Source organism: Eubalaena glacialis, chromosome 6 (assembly GCF_028564815.1).
Source record: "Eubalaena glacialis isolate mEubGla1 chromosome 6, mEubGla1.1.hap2.+ XY, whole genome shotgun sequence".
Taxonomy (NCBI): domain Eukaryota; kingdom Metazoa; phylum Chordata; class Mammalia; order Artiodactyla; family Balaenidae; genus Eubalaena; species Eubalaena glacialis.
In genome coordinates this window covers 83,560,821-83,578,692 of record NC_083721.1, presented here as the reverse complement: position 1 = coordinate 83,578,692, position 17,872 = coordinate 83,560,821, and the positions used below count along the sequence as shown (strand labels likewise).

The 17,872-nt window shown below is 37.8% G+C and overlaps 1 protein-coding gene across 4 annotated transcripts in view; it reads left to right on the top strand.

Moving 5' to 3' along the window:
* VPS8 (VPS8 subunit of CORVET complex) overlaps positions 1–17,872 on the top strand; it is a 295,388-nt gene that overhangs the window by 239,658 nt on the left and 37,858 nt on the right. For all 4 annotated transcript variants that reach the window (XM_061194394.1, XM_061194392.1, XM_061194393.1 and 1 more), the window contains one exon: positions 3,667–3,720. In XM_061194394.1, the coding sequence (XP_061050377.1) occupies positions 3,667–3,720 (54 nt within the window). The remainder of the gene's footprint in view (positions 1–3,666; positions 3,721–17,872) is intronic.

The following is a 17,872-nucleotide window of genomic DNA, read 5'->3' as shown; positions in this document are numbered from 1 at the left end:
ATGGAACAAATCCTGGATGGCAGCACATCTGCTTACAACATGGTTTACTGAATATTTTAAGCCCATTGTTGAGACATACTGCTCAGAAAAAAGTTTCCTTTGAAAAATATTACTGCTCACTGACAATGCACCTGGTCACCTAAGGACTCTGATGGAGATGTACAACAAGATGAATGTTGTTTTCATGCCTGCTAATACAATATCCATTCTGCAGCCCATGGATCAAGGAGTAATTTTGACTTTTAAGTCTCATTATGCAAGAAATACATTTCATAAGGCTATAGCCGCCAAAGGTAGTGATTCCACTGATGGATCTGAGCAAAGTCAATTGAAAACATTCTGGAAAGGATGCACCATTCTAGATGCCATTAAGAACATTGGTGATTTATGAGAAGAGGTTAAAATATCAACATTAACAGGAGTTGGGAAGAAGTTGATTCCAGCCCTCATGGATAACTTGGAGGGGTTCAAGACTTCAGTGGAGGAAGTAACTGCAGATGTGTTGGAAATAGCAAGAGAAATAGAAGTGAAGCCTGAAGATGTGACTGAGTTGCTGCAATCTCATGATAAAACTTGAACAGATGAGGAGTTGCTTCTTATGAATGAACAAAGAAAGTGGTTTCTTGAGGTGGAATCTACTCCTGGTGAAATGCTGTGAAGATTGTTGAAATGACAACAAAGGATTTATATTACATAAACATATAAAGCAGCAACAAGGTTTGAGGGGATTGACTCCAATTTTGAAAGAAGTTCTACTGTGGGTAAAATGCTTTCAAACAGCATTGCGTGTTACAGAGAAATTGTTCGTGAAAGGAAGAGTCAGTCGATGTGGCAAAGTTCATTGTCGCCTTATTTTAAGAAACTGCCACGGCCACCCCAGCCTTCAGCAGGCACCACCTGATCAGTCAGCAGCCATCACCATGGAGGCAAGACCCTCCACCAGCCAAAAAATTATGACTTGCTGAAGGCTTACATGATAGTTAGCACTTTTTAGCAATAATGTATTTTTTAATTAAGGTATGTACATTGTTTCTTTAGACACAATGCTCCTTAATAGACTACAGTATAGTGTAAACAACTTTTTTATACATCGGGAAACCAGAAAGTTTGTGTGACTTGCTTTATTGCAGTATTCACTTTAATGCAGTGGTCTGGAACTGAATTTGTAATATCTCTGAGGTATACCTGTACTTGAAAAGAATATGTATGTATTCTGCCTTTGTTGGGTGGAGGGTTCTGTCAATGTCCATATTCTATATCCTTCCTTTTTTAGTTTTTAAATTGAGATGTAATTGACATATGATATTGCGTAGTTTGAGGTGTTCCATGTGTTGGTTTGATACATTTATGTATTGCAGTATGATTACCACGATAGCCTTAGCTAACACCTTTATCATGTCAATAATTATCACTTCTTTTTTTGTGTAGAGAACAGTGAAGATCTAGTCTCTTAGCACCTTTGAAGTTTATGATACAGTATTGTTGACTATGATCACTATGTTGTGCCTTACATCTTCAGAACTTATTTCTCTACTAGTTGCAAGGTTATGCCCTTAAACAGCATCCCCCCAACTACCCCCACCTCGCAGCCCCTGGTAACCACCATTCTACTCTGTTTTTACGAGTTCAGTTTTTCTAAATTCCACATATGAGTGCTGTCATACAGCATTTGTCCTTCTCTGTCTGATTTCTCTCACTTAGCATCCTTGAGGATGTCCTCAAGGTCCATCCATGTTGTTGCAGATGGCAAGATTTCCTTCTTTTATGGGTGAATAATATTTCTTTGTGTGTGTGTGTGTCTGTGTATATATTATCACATCTTCTTTATCTGTTCATCTTCTGATGGGTGCTTAGGTTGTTTCCATATCTTGGCTATTCTAAATAATGCTGCACTGAACACTGGTGGGCAGATATCTCTTCAAGATACTGATTTCAATCCCTTCTGGTATATACCCAGCTGTCGGATTGCTGGATGATATGGTAGTTCAGTTTTTTAAATTTTTTGAGGAACCGCCATACTGTTTTCCATAATAGCTGTACCCATCTACATTCCCACCAACAATATGTAAGATTTCCTTTTCTCTACATCCTCACCAACATTTGTTATCTCTTGTCTTTTTTTTATAAAAGCCATCCTAACTGGTGTGAGGTGATACATCATTGTAGTTGTGATTTGCCTTTCCCTGATAAGTGATGTTGAGCATCTTTTCATGTACCTGTTATTCTTTTGTATATCTTCTTTGGAAAAATGTCTGTTCAGATCCTTTGCCCATTTTTTAAATTGAGTATATCCTTTCTAATCTTCATATTTGTTCTTTCATTTTTGAGAGAGATATGGAAATCTCTGACTGTAAAATCTATTTCTCCTTGCATTTCTATCAGTTTTATGTACTTTTTTAAATTACTATTTATTGGAGTATAGTTGCTTTACAATGTTGTGTTACTTTCTTCTGTACAGCAAAGTGAATCAGTTATATGTATACATATATCCCCTCTTTTTTGGATTTCCTTCCCGTTTACTTCACCACAGAGCATTGAGTAGAGTTTCCTGTGCTATACAGTAGGTTCTCATTCATTATCTATTTTATACATAGTAGTGTATATATGTCAATCCCAATCTCCCAATTCATCCCACTCCCTCCTTCCTCCCTTGGTATCCGTAAGTTTGTTCTCTACATCTGTGTCTCTATTTCTGCTTTGCAAATAAGTTCACCTGTACCATTTTCTAGATTCCACATATGAGTGATATTATACGGTATTTGTTTTTCTCTTTCTGACTTACTTCACTGTATGACAGTCTCTAGGTCCATCCGCATCTCTGCAAATGGCACAATTTCGTTCCTTTTTATGGCTGAGTAATATATGTACCACATCTTCTTTATCTATTCCTCTGTTGATGGACACTTAGGTTTAAGCTATTAGATGTGTAGACATTTAGGATTGTTACGTCCTCCTGATGAATTGATTCCTTTATCATTATGCAATAATATATCCCTGGCAATAGTCTGCTCTGAAATCTAGTACTATCATGGTATATTTTTCCAGTCTTTTTGCTTTTAATCTGTTTGTGCCTTTATATTTAAAGTATGTTTCTTGCAGGCAGCATGTAGTTGGGTCTTGCTCTTTTATCTGACAATCTCTTTCAACCTTTCCTATATTTGAAGATCTTCCTATACCATCAGTCTTCTCTTCTTAGGGCTAAACATCCTTTTATTATGGTTTGGCTGATACTTTTTCTAAATCCGTCTATTATTATCAAACGCTTGTGCATGTTTTGCTTAAAAGGGACATTAGATCAGAAGGGATACTCTGAGTTGGTCTCTGCAAGACATGCTACTACATATTGCGTCAGTTGATTTCCATTGTCCACAGAGATCTGTGTCTATTAGGTTCCTCACCATTTGGCTAAAACCAATTTGGACCATCTTTTCTACTTTTCTTACCCTAATCACATTTTTTTCTTGGCTAACTACTGACTTTTTGATCTCCAGAGAAACTTCAAAGGGATTTAACAAAAAAATCTATTCATTGTTTCCCTGAAAATGTCTGTTTTATCTCAGTTACATGAATTCTAGTTGAATTATTTTAAGTATGGGTCAAATAAAGCTAGACTATAACTAAGAGGATATCAAAAGGTTTGCCTTTTTTTTTTTTTTTTTTTTTTAGGTAAAAATGTCCCCATCCTGTCATCCATCCAAAGGGGATCCTGCTGTTAAGAAGGTGAGTGAGTTTTAACGGCAAAAAGCCGATTTCCTCCTTCTGTGTATTTGTTCTCCTCTGTTGAACCATGTTTTCAAAATGAGTGATTGTAAATCATTTTAATGCGTCAAAGTTTCTTTCTGATTGGATGCCTTAAAGAGGTGTCACCAGGACTTGTTGGCTCTTCCAGAGAGGCCAAATGGGGGTTTGGGTCTAGCATCAGTCTCCTGGCAACTAGGGACTTTCATTGTTCTAGAATTCCCGTCCTCTCTACCAGATGGGCATCCTGGTATCAATGAGTGGTAGCAGATGAAAGGTATTCTAAGGATGAAAGGTACATAGTTTTTCTTAACAATGTACTTTCCCTCCAGATAGCTGTTCCTAAAGAAAACTGGTCTGAGGTATTAACATTTCAGCACATACCAGCTAAGTAAGACCTCAATAAATACTTGTGTGATAGAACTCTTATCTAGGCCACTTCAACCCTTGAATGTAACCTCTGTGGCACAGATAGGTTGTTTGTCTTTCAAGTAATTCTCAGATGATGTCAAAAGAACCACTAAAATCCTTTTCTTTATCCAACTGCAACAGTGCAGTTGAAATATAGCAAACAGATTGACATTTTTGCTATGTTTTCTTTTACCATTTTTATTTCTCTGATAGTTGACTTGTCCCTGGTTGTAGGCGTGCTTTCCTTACCCTTTTTTATGATTTCAGCCAGCATCTGTGTCGGGGAAGGATTGTAGAACAAAAATAACACCTTGCTGGCTCTGTTGACTAACAGCAGGTTCTAGCTTCAAAGCGGTGTGCCAAAAATGGGTCCCTTTTCTCTGCCTTCAGAATCCCCTTTTCAAAGGAAAAAAAGAATAGAAACGAAATATGTTGTCTGAAAAGCCCTATAACGTGCTGCACGTGAAAACCTCTTTCACTCTTGTCAAGACAGCAAGGGCAGGCGAGACCGCAGTGGTGATTGTTGCCGCTCAGAACCATCACACCGTAACATGAGGAGCTGGAAAGGGCGTCAACCACTTAGTCGCACTCAGTAAACAAAGGAGGAAACTGGAATCCAGAGGGGAATTTTTTACCTCTCTCAAATGTTCCATAGGACACACTTCTACCATAGAGGTTAAAAACACGTGCTTTGGATTCAGTGATTGACTCATCTACTTTATCTGAATAACCTTGAGTAAGTCAGCCTCTCTGTTTCCTCCTCTGTAAAGTGATGATGCTCCTCTCAGAATTGCCCTAAAGATTAAATGAGAAACAATTTAAGTGCCTAACACTGTGTTTGACACATATTAAGTACTCAGTAAATTATAACACAAGTACTCAGCTGTTACTGAAACTAGTATTAAAACACAAGTCTCCCAACTCCTAGTCAGATGTCCTTTCATCTGTCCTTTATTATGCTACTTATATACTATTGTCCATTCAGCAAGTATTTCTTTATACTAGATAGTGAGCTAAGAAGCAGACTACAGAGATTAAAAATACAATCCCTGTTCTCAGGGACCTCAGCATTTAATTGGAAAGGTAGACAGGTTGCACTGACAGTTACCAGATTACTTGACACGTGTCATTCAGGGTGCACAGGGTGCTGCAAGAGTGTGGGGGAGAGGCCCGGTTTTGAAATGACTAAGCTCCTTTAGTACAACTCTTACATTCTTTATGGTAGAGAGTCCAGTGAAGAAACTTGAGAAATGGTTAGCTGCTCCCCTACAACTTTGTTACTAGATTGTAACGAAAGCAAATCCTATCATACTTAAAGACATTTATTAAATTAAGATCGTGAAAACATTTTATCCAGTCGACATATCATGAATACCTTTTATTTTAGCAATGAGGGTCCATTTCTAATATTTACCATTCTGATTAATAAGACATTGATTTCAACAATGGAAAATTTTTCTGCTGTCTTTTGAGCTAATGAGCAGAGTCTTAGATGTTGGTCAATATATGAACAGCTTTTAGGAGCTGCCTTTGGAAGTTCATGTGAGCTGCAGTTTCTGAAATGTGGATTCTTGTTTAGAGCCACTGACCACCCCTGACTTGAAGCCTAAACTTAATAGCACATACTTAATATTGCACTGTTTATGGTGTGTAGAATAACTTTAAAATATATATCGTAACAGGTGCCTCTCCCAAACTAAGAGGTCAAGGAAGGCTTCCCAGTAGAGGTAAAGCTTGATCTAGCCTGGAAACACAAGGCAAAAGGTATTCCAGGCAGACATGGGTAAGCTAGGAAATGGAGGCAGTTCTGTTTGTCTTAAGTATGGGATCTTGCAGAAGCCTGGTGAAGTAAACGGGAGTCCAGATCACAGAGCCCCAGTCTGTGAAGTTTGCTTTTTATCTCAAGGATAAGTGTTTCCATCAAACATGAGATTAAAGGCAGAAAGACCAATTAGAAGAAAAAAGGTCCTAAGCCTATGCTGTGTTAATAGAATGAGGAGGTGAGATAGATTTAAGTCTTAGCCTTTTTGTTCTCGCCACAAACCTTTTTGACACTGTGAGTTAGGTGTCCTTCCTTTTTTGAGCTCTCAGAGTACCCTGAACTAGTCCCTACAAACACACTTATCTGGCTGTGTTGAAATTGCCTCTTTGCTTATATGTGTCTCCCATTAGACTCTCTGCCTCATAAGGGCAGGGCCCGTAGCAGTTCTGTTTCCTGTTGTCTGTCTAAGTATAGAACAAAGTATGCAGTCACTCAGTAGTTGTTGCGTGAATGAGAGAGACATGGAAGAGATTCCGTAGGACTTCGTAGTTGTTTATGGGAAGTGAGGAGAAAAAAGAAGTTTCTGCTGAATAACTGGAGAAAGAACAAATGAAGCATCATTGCTGTTCTGGGCTTGTATTCCCAGCATGGTCAGTTCCTTACTGTTTAAGCTCTATCAGCAATACTCCAAGTGAGATCAGTGTGAAGCTTAGCATCTCACTGTTACTTCCCTAGTTGGATATGTATATTTGTGTGTATGTGTTTGTGTGTGCATATATATATGCATCTACATATATATTCTGGTTGTCATCCTGGAGCTACAGTCCCTCTTCCCAAAGTTGCACTGACAGATGGAAGCACCAAGAGTGTCTGTTGAACAGTGTGACTGCCAAAGTGACATGTGTAAGAAATACAAAAGAGCAGCAGTGTTCTTGATTTGAGCCAAAGATTCTCTGTTGACCAATAACTGAAGAGAGTGTTCAGTGACTCTACTGCATATTGGCCCTGCGAAGAGCTCTACTCAAGTGCCGAGGAGTCAGGAGCCGTGTTCTGTAGGTCCTGCTAGCTTGGGATAGGCGGCTCATGTAGAAGTCACTCTCCTACTCTGCTGCCATGTCAGGGCCTGGCAGACTCCATGAGCATTTTGTATTTGTGATATTTTTTCAGAAAGCTCTGGATTAGAAATACTTATATGTAATAATATATCTATAGCATTTAAAATTTGTATATCATATTTATCTTTTGTATAAAAAAATTTCTTCTTAATGGGCTCTAACTGATAACTTCAATAAAAAAGTAGGAAGACACATATGCTTCCCTAGGATTTCTTCAGTGTTTGATCATAGATGACTAGAAATTTGAAAATTAGAAGCATTTTCCTTAGATAGAAATTGTCCTAAAGTCTGTTGCACTAAACTCCCTAGCATAGATCCAAATAGGAGGTGCTGAAGTGTTTGAGGTGGATTGAAGGCAGCATCAAAAACGTCTCAGCTATGATGCAGCACTTCTTGACTACTGTAGAAACACCAACCAGGAACTTGTGTGGCAAAGTTGGCATTGTTACATGCATAATAATCAGAGAAAGCAGTTTTGTCTTATTCTTGATCACAAAAGCATGGTTACACTCTCTGAGCCATCCCCTGTTTTAGAGGAACCTTCTCTGCTGTTGTGTTTGTGGAAGCCTGAGGGGCCAGATGTTCTGGCTGGTAGAATCCACTATAAGGGGTACAGTTAATGTTCTTCTCAGAATGACTTCTTCCAGTTAGGGAGAAGGTACTGAGAGTGGCATAGTGGGAAGCCTTTCTAATAGTTCTGGGTAATTCAGTAAATACTCAACAAGCCTCTAAGGTGCCAGGACTTGGAGGAACAAAGGTCAGTGAAATATAGTTCTTGCAGAAGGAAAAGACCTACAAAAACAAACCCAAAACAATGAAGAAAATGGTAATAGGAACATACATATCGATAATTATCTTAAATGTAAATGGATTAAATGCTCCAACCAAAAGACATAGACTGGCTGAATGGATACAAAAACAAGACCCATATATATGCTGTCTACAAGAGACTCACTTCAGACCTAGGGACACATACAAACTGAAAATGAGGGGATGGAAAAAGATATTCCATGAAAATGAAAATCAAAAGAAACCTGGAGTAGCAATTCTCATATCAGACAAAATAGACTTTAAAATAAAGACTATTACAGGAGACAAAGAAGGACACTACATAATGATCAAAGGATCAATCCAAGAAGAAGATATAACAATTATAAATATTAATGCACCCAACATAGGAGCACCTCAATACATCAGGCAAATGCTAACAGCCATAACAGGGGAAATCGACAGTAACACTATAATAGTAGGGGACTTTAACACCCAACTTTCACCAATGGACAGATCATCCAAAATGAAAATAAATAAGGAAAAACAAGCTTTAAATGAAACATTAAACAAGATGGACTTAATTGATATTTATAGGACATTCCATCCAAAACCAACAAAATACACTTTCTTCTCAAGTGCTCATGGAACATTCTCCAGGATAGATCACATATTGGGTCACAAGTAAATTTAAGAAAATTGAAATCATATCAAGTATCTTTTCCGACCACAATGCTATGAGACTAGATATCAATTACAGGAAAAAACTGTAAAAAATACAAACACATGGAGGCTAAACAATCCACTACTAAATAACCAAGAGATCACTGAAGAAATCAAAGAGGAAATAAAAAAAATACCTAGAAACAAATGACAATGAAAACACAATGACCCGAAACCTATGGGTTGCAGCAAAAGCAGTTCTAAGAGGGAAATTTATAGCAATACAATCCTACCTCATGAAACAAGAAAAGTCTCAAATAAACGACCTAACCTTACACCTAAAGCAATTAGAGAAAGAACCAAAAAAAACCCCAAGTTAGCAGAAGGAAAGAAATCATAAAGATCAGATCAGAAATAAATGAAAGAGAAATAAAGGAAATGATAACAAAGATCAATAAAACTAAAAGCTGGTTCTTTGAGAAGATAAACAAAATTGATAAACCGTTAGCCAGACTCATCAAGAAAAAAAAGGGAGAAGATTCAAATCAACAGAATTAGAAATGAAAGAGGAGAACTAACAACTGACACTGCAGAAATACAAAGGATCATGAGAGATTACTACAAGCAACTATATGCCAATAAAATGGACAACATGGAAGAAATGGACAAATTCTTAGAAAAGTACAACCTTCTGAGTCTGAACCAGGAAGAAATAGAAAATATAAACAGACCAGTCCCAAGCACTGAAATTGAAACTGTGATTTAAAATCTTCCAACAAACAAAAGCCAGGACCAGATGGTTTCACAGGTGAACGCGATCAAACATTTAGAGAAGAGCTAACACCTGTCCTTCTCAAACTCTTCCAAAAAATTTCACAATTTGTATGGAAACACAAAAGACCCCGAATAGGCAAAGCAATCTTGAGAAAGAAAAATGGAGTTGGAGCAATCAGGCTCCCTGACTTTGGACTACACTACAAAGCTACAGTAATCAAGACAGTATGGTACTGGCCCAAAAACAGAAATATAGATCAATGGAACAGGATTGAAATCCCAGAGACAAACCCACGCAACTATGGTCACCTCATGTTTGATAAAGGAGACAAGAATATACAGTGGAGAAAAGACAGCCTCTTCAATAAGTGGTGCTGGGAAAACTGGACAGCTACCTGTAAAAGAATGAAATCAGAACACTCCCAAACTCATACACAAAAATAAACTCAAAATGGATTAAAGACCTAAATGTAAGGCCAGACACTGTAAAACTCTTAGAGGGAAACATAGGCAGAACACTCTATGACATAAATCACAGCAAGATCCTTTTTGACCCACCTCCTAGAGAAATGGAAATGAAAACAAAAATAAACAAATGGGATCTAATGAAATTTAAAACCTTTTGCACAGCAAAAGAAACCATAAACAAGATGAAAAGACAACCCTCAGAATGGGAGAAAATATTTGCAAATGAAGCAATGGACAAAGGATTAATCTCCAAAATACATAAACAGCTCATGCAGCTCAATATCAAAAAAACAACCCAGTCCAAAAATGGGCAGAAGACCTAAATAGACATTTCTCCAAAGAAGATATATAGATTGCCAACAAACACATGAAAGGATGCTCAACATCACTAATCATTAGAGATTTGCAAATCAAAACCACAGTGAGGTATCACCTCACACCAGTCAGAATGGCCATCATCAAAAAATCTACAACAGTAAATGCTGGAGAAGGTGTGGAGAAAAGGGAACCCTCTTGCACTGTTGGTGGGAATGTAAACTGATACAGCCACTATGGAGAACAGTATGGAGGTTCCTTAAAAAACTAAAAATAGAACTACCATACGACCCAGCAATCCCACTACTGGGCATATACCCTGAGCAAACCATAATTCAAAAAGAGTCATATACCACAATGTTCATTGCAGCACTGTTTACAATAGCCAGGACATGGAAACAACCTAAGTGTCCATCAACAGATAAGTGGATAAAGAAGATGTGGCACATATATACAATGGAATATTACTCAGCCATAAAAAGAAACGCAATTGAGTTATTTGTAGTGACCTAGAGTCTGTCATACAGAGTGAAGTAAGTCAGAAAGAGAAAAACAAATACCATATGCTAACACATATATATGGAATCTAAAAAGAAAAAAAAGGTTCTGAAGAACCTAGGAGCAGGACAGGAATAAAGACGCAGATGTAGAGAATGGACTTGAGGACATGGGGTGGGGAAAGGGCAAGCTGGGACGGAGTGACAGAGTGGCATTGACATATATACACTGCCCAAAGTAAAACAGATAGCTAGTGGGGAGCAGCTGCATAGCACAGGGAGATCAGCTCAGTGCTTTGTGACCACCTAGAGGGGTGGGATAGGGAGGGTGGGAGGGAGCTGCAAGAGGGAGGGGATATGGGAATATATGTATATGTTAGCTGATTCATTTTGTTATAGAGCAGAAACTAACACAACATTGTAAAGCAATTATACTCCAATAAAGGTATTTACAAAAAGAAAATGGAAAAAGAAAATTTCTCCAGTTGTCCACCAGTGAGATCTCCCAGTGCTCTTGGAAATTCTTTGTAGTAGCTTAGCAAGGAACTTCTCAGTAAGTCTAAGTTAGTTCCATGGAAGAAGAGACTGATATCAACCCCTGGACTCTGGGAGCTCCATATTTCTAGTGAAACCATTTCCTCATGTTGGGAACTTCCAGTGTTGCATAGTTGCATAGATCATTCCTACCTAACCTACACACTATAAATATGTACAGCCTTATCAGTAGCAAAGGGCCCCTCTCTACTGCACATAGGCCAGGCACTTAGAGGTCAACTATGCACAACCTAAATTGTGAGATTATAAGAGTTACGGGGAATACATGCATTCTGTTATTTCTCTGATGTAAACTGTTCACTCAATAAACTGTATTTTATATCCTAAAAAAAAAAATATATATATATATATATATATATATATATATAGTTCTTGCTCTCAGCACACTTAAAAGTTAATGGTGACTGAACTGGTGGACTTAATAGCCAAGCCTTCCAGAAATTGGTGCATAGCTTCTCAAATATTCAAGTTTAATACCAAAATTTAGAGCTGATTCTTTTTTTCCCAAGTGTTCTGGTGAGGCAAAATTTTTATAGCTGGTTCCCAGTTTTGCCACTCATGTCAGGAATGTAGTTGACTGTACTTGCTTATGATTTTTATTGAATTATGGAGTGGGAGGGTTTGGTTTTTTTTTAAGGGAAAAAGCCCCATAGAGCCACTGTTTCCATAGCAACAGAAAAGCTGGCTGCAGTGTCTCAACTGACCAGCCCAAGAACGGCTGGTTGATAGTTTCACAAAAGTCAAGGGAACACAAAAGGAGAAAGCACTGAGAGATAGATGCAACATTTTCTAGATGTTGTGTGATGTTGGCTTAAGTAAAGATTCATTTGCCTTTTTTTATTTAACTGAAGTGTAGTTGGTGTACAATATAGTGATTCACAATTTTTAAAGGTTATACTCCATGTATAGTTATTATAAAATATTGGCTATATTCCCTCTGTTGTACATTGTATCCTTATAGCTTATCTTATATGTAATAGTTTGTACCTCCCACTTTCCCTACCCTTATATTGCCTCTCCCCCTTTCCCTCTCCCCAGTGGTAACCACTAGTTTGTTCTCTATATCTGTGAGTCTGTTTCTTTTTTGTTATATTCACTAGTTTGTTGTGTTTTTTAGATTCCACATATAAGTGATGTCATACAGTATTTGTCTTTCTCTGTCTGACTTATTTCACTTAGTATATAATACCCTCCAAATCCATCCATGTTGCTGCAAGTAGCAAATTTTCATTCTTTTTTACGGCTGAATAGTATTCCATTGTATGTTTATACATCTTCTTTATCCATACATCTGTTGATGGACACTTAGGTTCCTTCCAATTGTTTCTTGGCAACTGTAAATTATAGTACTATGAACATTGGGGTGCATGTATCTTTTCAAATTAGTGTTGTGGGGGGTTTTTTGGATATATACTCAGGAGTGGAATTTCTGGGTCATATGGTAGTTCTATTTTTACTTTAATGAGAAACCTCCATACTGTTTTCCACAGTGACTGCACCAATTTACATTCCCACCAACACTGTACAAGGTTTCCCTTTTCTCTACATATTCACCAACATTTATTATTTGTGTTCTTTTTGATGATAGTCATTCTGACAGGTGTGAGGTGATATCTCATTGTGGTTTTGATTTGCATTTTCCTCATAGTTAGTTAGCAGTGTTGAGCATCTTTTCATGTGCCTCTTGGCCATCTGCATTTTCTCTTTGGAAAAATGTCTATTCAGGTCTTCTGACCATTTTTTAATTGGGTTTGTTTTTGATGTTGAGTTATATGAGCTGTTTATTTATTTTGGATATTAACCCTTATCAGTCATATCATTTGCAAATATTTTCTCCCCTTCAGTAGATTGTCTTTCATTTTGTTGATGGTTTCCTTCACTGTGCAAAAGCTTTTAAGTTTAATTAGGTCCCATTTGTTTATTTTTGCTTTTATTTCCATTACTCTAGGAGACAGATCCAAAAAAATATTGCTACAATTTATGTCAAAGAGTGTTCTGCCTATGTCTTCCTCTAGGAGTTTTATGGTTTTGGGTCTTACATTTAGGTCTTTAATCCATTTTGAGTTTAATTTGTGTACGGTGTTAGAGAATGTTCTAATTTCATTCTTTTACATGTAGCTGTCCAGTTTTCCTAGCACCACTTTGTCTTTTCTCCAGCATATATTCTTGCATCCTTTGTTGTAGATTATTGACCATAAGTGTGTGGGTTTATTTTTGAGCTCTCTGTTCTGTTCCATTGATCTGTGTGTCTCTTTTTGTGCCAGTACCATACTGTTTTGATTACTGAAACTTTGTAGTATACTCTGAAGTCAGGGAATCATCTGCCTTTTTATGTCTCACCCTTAACTTCTGCAAAGGTGCAATTCCTCATGAACAACAAAGTGGTAGCCCTTGATGATTGTATGCTGCCTCTTTCCTTAGAGTATTTGTCTTAGTAGGACTTAGATGCACATTATATCCAGATGTGATTTCCATGCCTCTATTGATTTAACAAAGAAAAAACAACCAGAGGACATGATTTGATCTTTGTTTTTGCACAGGCATGGTAGAAGATCTCAGCATGCCAGGTACCTCTTTATGCTGATGTGAAGAAGCTGACATGCAGTTGCCTTCAGACATCTGAAGGGTGCTGATTTGGAAGTAGAGGCATTCTTAGTAGTTCAGAGAACAGAACTGGTACCTGTGGGTAACTGCTACGTAGATGGAGATGTTGGCTTAGTATGAGAATTTTCTAACATTACCCATTACCAGAGGCGTGCCATGAGGGGCAGGATGTCTGTCTCTCAGAGCTGCTGCAGAGGGATTCCTGCCATGGGTGAGAGGTTGGATTAGTTGATTTTTAGATCTTTTGAAGGTTAAGATCTTCTGAGTCTACAGTTGTATTAAACAAGTGGCATGTTTGTTGATGTGCTGAATGATTTTAGTTAGACCCTAACCCCCAGTCTGAATTAATAGAATATGTTGTCTATCAAAGAAAAACAAATCTGGACTTAGGTAAGACGAAGACTTCATTCAAAAGAATTATTGCAATAAGGGGAGGGAGGTATTACAATAGAGGGGAAGAGGCTATTCCATAGGGAGAACAATTTGACCAAAGGATCTGCAAGGGTCTCAAGATCAGGCAGAACGGAAATTTCTTTTATGGGGGCAGGTAAACAAGGCTAGGAAGAACCAGATATGGGGGAATAGATGGCGGAATCAGACAGTGATCAGGAAATGTCTTTCCTTGATGTCAGCTGATTCTCAGGAGACATCATTAAGGAGAGGTTATATGCTGGCTTGGGCTGAGGGTGGGTCAGAGGCTTGGGAGAAGGAGACAAACTTAGGTAACATTTGGTCATCAGTTAGCAAGCATTTCATTCTAATCAATCAGTGAGGACAAGCAGCTCAGCTTATCTTTTTTCACGCAAAGCATGGAAATTTGGTAGGTCTATGTCTGGCCTTGTCATAGGTAAGCATGGGGGCTAGGTGAGTCTTCCCTGAGTCTTATGGGGAGGCCTGGTTCTTTGCAGTAAGCTGTTTTCCAGAACAGGTTGGGAGATTTTTTTTAACTGTGCTGTTTTCCAAGAGCTCAGGTAAAGTTTAATATGGTCATGGATCTAGCTGTAGTTGTTATGTTCTTTCCTTATTCTTTTTCTTTTTTTCCTTTCTTTAAATTTTTTTTTTAACATCTTTATTGAAGTATAATTGCTTTACAATGGTGTGTTACTTTCTGCTTTATAACAAAGTGAATCAGTTATACATATACATATGTTCCCATATCTCTTCCCTCTTGCATCTCCCTCCCTCCCACCCTCCCTATCCCACCCCTCTAGGTGGTCACAAAGCACCGAGCTGATCTCCCTGTGCTATGCGGCTGCTTCCCACTAGCTATCTATTTTACATTTGGTAGTGTATATATGTCCATGACACTCTCTCACCCTGTCACATCTCACCCCCTCCCCCTCCCCCTCCCCATATCCTCAAGTCCATTCTCTAGTAGGTCTGTGTCTTTATTCCCATCTTGCCACTAGGTTCTTCATGACCTTTTGTTTTTTCCCTTAGATTCCATATATATGTGTTAGCATACTGTATTTCTTTTTCTCTTTCTGACTTACTTCACTCTGTATGACAGACTCTAACTCCATCCACCTCATTACAAATACCTCCCTTTCATTTCTTTTTATGGCTGAGTAATATTCCATTGTATATATGTGCCACATCTTCTTTATCCATTCATCCGATGATGGACACCTAGGTTGCTTCCATGTCCTGGCTAACGTAAACAGAGCTGCAATGAATATTTTGGTACATGACTCTTTCTGAATTATGGTTCTCTCAGGGTATATGCCCAGTAGTGGGATTGCTGGGTCATATGGTAGTTCTATTTTTAGTTTTTTAAGGAACCTCCATACTGTTCTCCATAGTGGCTGTATCAATTTACATTCCCACCAATAGTGCAAGAGGGTTCCCTTTTCTCCACACCCTCTCCAGCATTTATTGTTTCTAGATTTTTTGATGATGGCCATTCTGACCGGTGTGAGATGATACCTCATTGTAGTTTTGATTTGCATTTCTCTAATGATTAATGATGTTGAGCATTCTTTCACGTGTTTGTTGGCAATCTGTATATCTTCTTTGGAGAAATGTCTATTTAGGTCTTCTGCCCATTTTTGGATTGGGTTGTTCGTTTTTTTGTTATTGAGCTGCATGAGCTGCTTGTAAATCTTGGAGATTAATCCTTTGTCAGTTGCTTCATTTGCAAATATTTTCTCCCATTCTGAGGGTTATCTTTTGGTCTTGTTTCTGGTTTCCTTTGCTGTGCAAAAGCTTTTAAGTTTCATTAGGTCCCATTTGTTTATTTGTGTTTTTATTTCCATTTCTCTAGGAGGTGGGTCAAAAAGGATCTTGCTGTGATTTATGTCATAGAGTGTTCTGCCTATGTTTTCCTCTAAGAGTTTGATAGTGTCTGGCCTTACACTTAGGTCTTTAATCCATTTTGAGTTTATTTTTGTGTATGGTGTCAGGGAGTGTTCTAATTTCATACTTTTACATGTACCTGTCCAATTTTCCCAGCACCACTTATTGAAGAGGCTGTCTTTTCTCCACTGTATATGCTTGCCTCCTTTATCAAAGATAAGGTGACCATATGTGCGTGGGCTTATCTCTGGGCTTTCTATCCTGTTCTATTGATCTATATTTTTGTGCCAGTACCAAACTGTCTTGATTACCGTAGCTTTGTAATATAGTCTGAAGTCAGGGAGCCTGATTCCTCCAGCTCCATTTTTCTTTTTCAAGATTGCTTTGGATATTCGGGGTCTTTTGTGTTTCCATACAAATTGTGAAATTTTTTGTTCTAGTTCTGTGAAAAATGCCAGTGGTAGTTTGATAGGGATTGCATTGAATCTGTAGATTGCTTTGGGTAGCAGAGTCATTTTCACAATGTTGATTCTTCCAATCCAAGAACATGGTATATCTCTCCATCTATTTGTATCATCTTTAATTTCTTTCATCGGTGTCTTATAATTTTCTGCATACGGGTCTTTTGTCTCCTTAGGTAGGTTTATTCCTAGATATTTTATTCTTTTTGTTGCAATGGTAAACGGGAGTGTTTTCTTAATTTCACTTTCAGATTTTTCATCATTAGTATATAGGAAGGCAAGAGATTTCTGTGCATTAATTTTGTATCCTGCTACTTTACCAAATTCATTGATTAGCTCTAGTAGTTTTCTGGTGGCATCTTTAGGATTCTCTATGTATAGTATCATGTCATCTGCAAACAGTGACAGCTTTACTTCTTCTTTTCCAATTTGGATTCCTTTTATTTCTTTTTCTTCTCTGATTGCTGTGGCTAACACTTGCAAAACTATGTTGAATAATAGTGGTGAGAGTGGGCAACCTTGTCTTGTTCCTGATCTTAGTGGAAATGGTTTCAGTTTTTCACCATTGAGGACAATGTTGGCTGTGGGTTTGTCATATATGGCCTTTATTATGTTGAGGAAAGTTCCCTCTATGCCTACTTTCTGCAGGGATTTTATCATAAATGGGTGTTGAATTTTGTCGAAAGCTTTCTTTGCATCTATTGAGATGATCATATGGTTTTTCTCCTTCAATTTGTTAATATGATGTATCACGTTGATTGATTTGCATATATTGAAGAATCCTTGCATTCCTGGAATAAACCCCACTTGATCATGGTGTATAATCCTTTTAATGTGCTGTTGGATTCTGTTTGCTAGTATTTTGTTGAGGATTTTTGCATCTATGTTCATCAGTGATATTGGCATGTAGTTTTCTTTCTTTGTGACATCTTTGTCTGGTTTTGGTATCAGGGTGATGGTGGCCTCGTAGAATGAGTTGGGGAGTTTTCCTCCCTCTGCAATATTTTGGAAGAGTTTGAGAAGGATAGGTGTTAGCTCTTCTCTAAATGTTTGATAGAATTCGCCTGTGAAGCCATCTGGTCCTGGGCTTTTGTGTGTTGGAAGATTTTTAATCACAGTTTCAATTTCAGTGCTTGTGATTGGTCTGTTCATATTTTCTATTTCTTCCTGGTTCAGTCTCGGCAGGTTGTGCATTTCTAAGAATCTGTCCATTTCTTCCAGGTTGTCCATTTTATTGGCATAGAGTTGCTTGTAGTAATCTCTCATGATCGTTTGTATTTCTGCAGTGTCAGTGGTTACTTCTCCTTTTTCATTTCTAATTCTATTGATTTGAGTCTTCTCCCTTTTTCTCTTGATGAGTCTGGCTAATGGTTTATCAATTTTGTTTATCTTCTCAAAGAACCAGCTTTTAGTTTCATTGATTTTTGCTATTGTTTCCTTCATTTC